The sequence below is a fragment of the Sinocyclocheilus grahami genome, unplaced genomic scaffold (genome assembly GCF_001515645.1).
Source record: "Sinocyclocheilus grahami isolate Dianchi unplaced genomic scaffold, SAMN03320097.WGS_v1.1 scaffold131.1, whole genome shotgun sequence".
NCBI classification, from domain to species: Eukaryota; Metazoa; Chordata; class Actinopteri; order Cypriniformes; family Cyprinidae; genus Sinocyclocheilus; species Sinocyclocheilus grahami.
This window is the reverse complement of record NW_015505310.1, coordinates 199,315-203,716: the sequence shown is the minus strand read 5'-3', so window position 1 is coordinate 203,716 and position 4,402 is coordinate 199,315. Positions and strand designations below refer to the sequence as shown.

General features: G+C 36.4%; 1 protein-coding gene across 1 annotated transcript in view; it reads right to left on the bottom strand.

Annotated features, from left to right (window-relative positions):
- The window catches only part of LOC107590663 (cAMP-specific 3',5'-cyclic phosphodiesterase 4B-like), a 124,095-nt gene that overhangs the window by 86,585 nt on the left and 33,108 nt on the right, over positions 1 to 4,402 (bottom strand). The window contains exon 2 of the mRNA XM_016279564.1: positions 3,664 to 3,759. Coding sequence (XP_016135050.1) covers positions 3,664 to 3,705 — 42 coding nt within the window. The 5' untranslated portion in view covers positions 3,706 to 3,759. The remainder of the gene's footprint in view (positions 1 to 3,663; positions 3,760 to 4,402) is intronic.

Genomic DNA, 4,402 nt, shown 5'->3' with positions numbered 1-4,402 from the left:
TTTATCACATATCGTGCTGCTAAAAAGAGGGTTTGTCAAACATCATTATGTGACAAGCAGGGAGCAAACAAAGAAGCAAGAGGCGAAAGGAGAGAGCATAGAGGAAGGCTCAGTAGATCAAGAGTAGAGCACTCAAGCTGGATCTGTGCCCATCCATCTCATGGCTGAGCAGGAAACCAGGAATACAACACCAGACACAATACATAATAGGCAGTTCTATCTGGCAGCATCCTAACTGTACCTCATAAGTGACTAATTTGGAACGCTCTACATAGGCAGCAATCCTTGAACAACACAAATAGCATGCCACATGGGAGTGATAGTCTAATAAGCATAAAATACACAGCACACACAAATATTGGGTAAAATAACTGACTGTAGACTAATCTAGGTGATATGTATACTGCTTCAAAATATTAGCCAGTCCCACCAGGATTTTTTGTGATTTTTGTTATTAAAATTTTTATATTTTGTGCTGGAAATTTGCTAAATGTTTTCGGGTGTGCGTCAGTCAGTGGGAATCGCATTAAATTAATAGTTCATCTAAATATATAAATTCTGTCATTAATTACTCACCCTCATGTCGTTCCAAACCCGTAAGACAACAACGCAACTACCACGTTTAAGGCCCCGAAAAAATCGATAGAAAGGACATCGATAAAATAGTCCATGTGACATCAGTGGTTCAATTGTAATTTTATGAAGCTACAAGAATATTTTTGTGCGCAAAGAAAACAAAAGTAACGACTTTATTCAACATTTCTTCTCTTCCATGTCAGACATGGTACGGAAGAGTAGAGAAGTTATTTTTGTTTTCTTTGCACACAAAAAGTATTCTCGTAGCTTCATAAGATTACGGTTGAACCAAAGTGTACACCAAACTGACCAGGTCATGTGATTTCAGAAAATGAGGCTTACATCATATTTCGAAATGTAAACTGACCTCGATTCAGTTTAATCTTTTAGGTTATTAAATGTTGAGTGGACTTGTCTTTACGTTCCTTTAAGTTTAAGTTCTTTAACATCTTTAATGATATTTTAGATCACACTTTTGATTTTATCCCTATGCATCCTAACCCTAAACCATTCTCAATGCATTTACAGTACAATGCTTTAAAACAATCACTGTTGAGACTCGGTTTAATTAATTAGACGTTTCCCATCACTACTATTATAAATGTGTTTATTTCTAAAGATTTATTTTGCCTTAACTGCCATTTTGGATTTATTTTTCCACTGAACTCATCTCAATGTTTCATACAGTAGGATTGCATTTTCTATAAAGGACATATACCATGCTGCCTTAGAATTTGGAAAACTGTGTATTTTAGGTGGCAGCATAATTAAAATACTTAGATATTAGATAAGCATTTGCATTCACGATGCCTTAAAATGCAACCCAAATAAGAAAATCACTAGGTTTTGGATCAAAGCATATGTTTACTCACTCAAATACTACAAAACCGGAATTCTCTGCAATATAAATTCAAAAATATTGAGTCTGATAGTGCTCTGCGGTTTACATTCAATATTTTATGTTAACAATCAATTTGTATGGGCCTTGTGGTTACACAATCAATCTATTGCGTTTCATGTCTTCATCATGTCAGCCATTGGCAACAGCCTCTATCAATTTTTAAACAGCTCTGCGAGCTCAATGTAATGGGTTCAAGGCCACAGACCAGACTGCAGCACATTTAAAGAACAATCTCATCATAGAAAATAGACTGAAGAATGTTCAGGTGGAGAGTTAAATCAGAGTGCTGATAAAGGATCAGCTTTACACTTACCATGTGCTGATAGAAAAAGTATGTGCTATATCTACTGGGATGGAGTGAAGGGACTTGCACAGGAATTTTGAGACAGACAAAGGAGCACAGAAAGCAAGGAAAGTGTCAAAAAGTTGAGAAACGTTCAATGTTATGCAAATGAGAGGTGGAAAGAAAATGCTGGCCAACAGTTAGTTGTGATGTAAAGGAGTGACATCAATCAAACAATTTTCAAAATCTGAGTTTCTGATATATTCAGGCCCTACATCACATTGTTGCATATTACTAGTATTTGCACATTTTTACTCTTGCTAGGTTAGTAGTAATTAATAAAAAATAAAAAAAACATGAACTTATCAAATTTTCATTTTGACCTTCCCTTTTAATTTCTGCTACAAATCAACAACAACAAAAAGTGACAATGAAGTGCACAATATCTTTAATGTGCGATGACAGTACACATTTGTCTTTGTGTGCATGCGAGAGTAAGAAGACTAATGTCATAATTTCCTTGAAAAGTCTGCAAAAGACAAACGTCCTACTAAAATTTAGAATCTTCATGTCAAAAACAGACCTTTGGTTTACCTCCTTAGATAATCCTCAAACACTGCTTCCACATGTCATCAGGCATTGATATTCATCAGCTAGTGTGTACTCTTTTGTAAGATGTATATGTTTGTTAGCTCAAGGTTAGTAATAATAAGGGCCATATAGTTCTAATATTTTATAATAGTAAATAGTGGTTTCTATGTGATGTAAAATTATGGTTATTAAACATTTACATTTGGTTAATCTTGAATATTTGGTTACTTCCTTTGTAATAAGGATAGTGTTTTGCAAGGTCAACTGACACGACACAAAAGACCACAAAGAAAAAAGCTGTTAAAAACACTACAAGACACATACAGGAAATCAGGCAGCATGCAAACCAAGAGGAAGCCAGAGATAATAAAGAGATCTGTACAGTCAAAAAAGATTGTTGAACAAGTGAGGGGATGAGTAAGAGACATGAAGAAAATGCAGTATATCTTCACTATTTATCTTTACAGACACACATCTTCCTACAGTCTGATTGTCAAGAAACACTTTGTATGGTTTGATCACTGACTCAGCTCTTATCTAGGGACAATTTCTCTGCACCTCTCCATCTCCTCTACATTCCTTTTTAAATTTCCCCATTCCTTCCCACGTCATTTTCTTCCCTACCTCAGGGATATAGATCCACTTTTTTCGTCCTTGTCTTCACATATGCTTGCAACAACCATTATAAAGCTATTTTAGGCAAAAACCATAATATTTTAAGAGATGGAGTACCTGAATTGACTAGTGGATTCAGAGACCCATAATGACAGTCACATGCTTTGCTCCTGAATGAATGTTTGGAATGAGCCAGTTCAATAATTGACTCATTAGGTTAGTCCCAATTTGTGTAGTTAGGCAATATTCTGTGCCTTTTTGTAGTATAGATATTAAGAGTAGTATAGCTATTAAATCTACTCAAAGACAGTTACTTGTTGCCACCTAGGGGTGTAACGATGTAACCTTAATAAAGGGTAACTGAAAAATCCCCAACATCAATGCACAGACTGACAGTTTTCTAAAACACGCAAACACAGACAAGCAGAGTGATACAAGTCACACAAGTGGACTAAATATCAGCCTTCATGGTGCAGTGCACGGCCAATCACACAGTATGTCAGAATATAGCATTATAAATAAGCCCCCTTAAGTATATCCACAGGTGTCCCCCAAGGATCTATTGTGGGTTCAATGCTTTTTACATTGTATATCAATGATCTTCCATCTGTTTGTCCCAACACTAACACCCAAATGTATGTGGACAAAACTTATTTATATTTTTGGAAATACATGATTCTGTATCAATAGTACTCACCTCATTAGGTGACACAGTCAGAACGCTCCGGCTTTTCCTCATCTTCTGTGAAGTTTTCCTCTCCCTGTCTTGCACAGGCCTGCTCCGCTGACACTCCTGCACAAAACATCAACACAAACCCACACAATCAACTTTCGCAGCAAAGACAGAAAGAACAGAAGAAAGAAAAGACATCTGACCTTGCTTGCTCGTGAGAGAGATGCCTCAGTGTAATGTTAAGATGGAGAGTATTTCGCTATTCTTCAGTGAGAGTGATAAAGAGAGCAGCACAGTTTGTCTGCAGTCTGACAGTGACAGTGGCATCTCTTAAACCCTCACAGCCACCTCTTTATCAGCTTTTGCGCTCAATATTTTTTCCAGCCTGTCTAAACTGACTTGCAAAAGTGATGTTAAGATATCCCTGTACAGAGACTGTTATGGAAGCATTTTTACATCCCTTGTGTAAAATTCAAACAGCAGGGATTTACACTCCAAAACCACATGGGTCAATATTATTTATTTAAAAAGCAGTACATAAGGGTGAGGTGTGTAATTTCTGGGCCACTAATGGTGCCAAACGAAAAAATAGCCATTGTTAAGCCACACCTTAAAATTGTTAGTAACCAATCCTACCTTAGCAACTGTTGCATGCACCATTTTGCACTTGTCTAATGTAAGTCTTTGAATGATGTGAATGCTTGAAAATTGTTATCAATTCTACAGAAATTAACCAGAAATATTGTAAATCATTGCTGCTGGG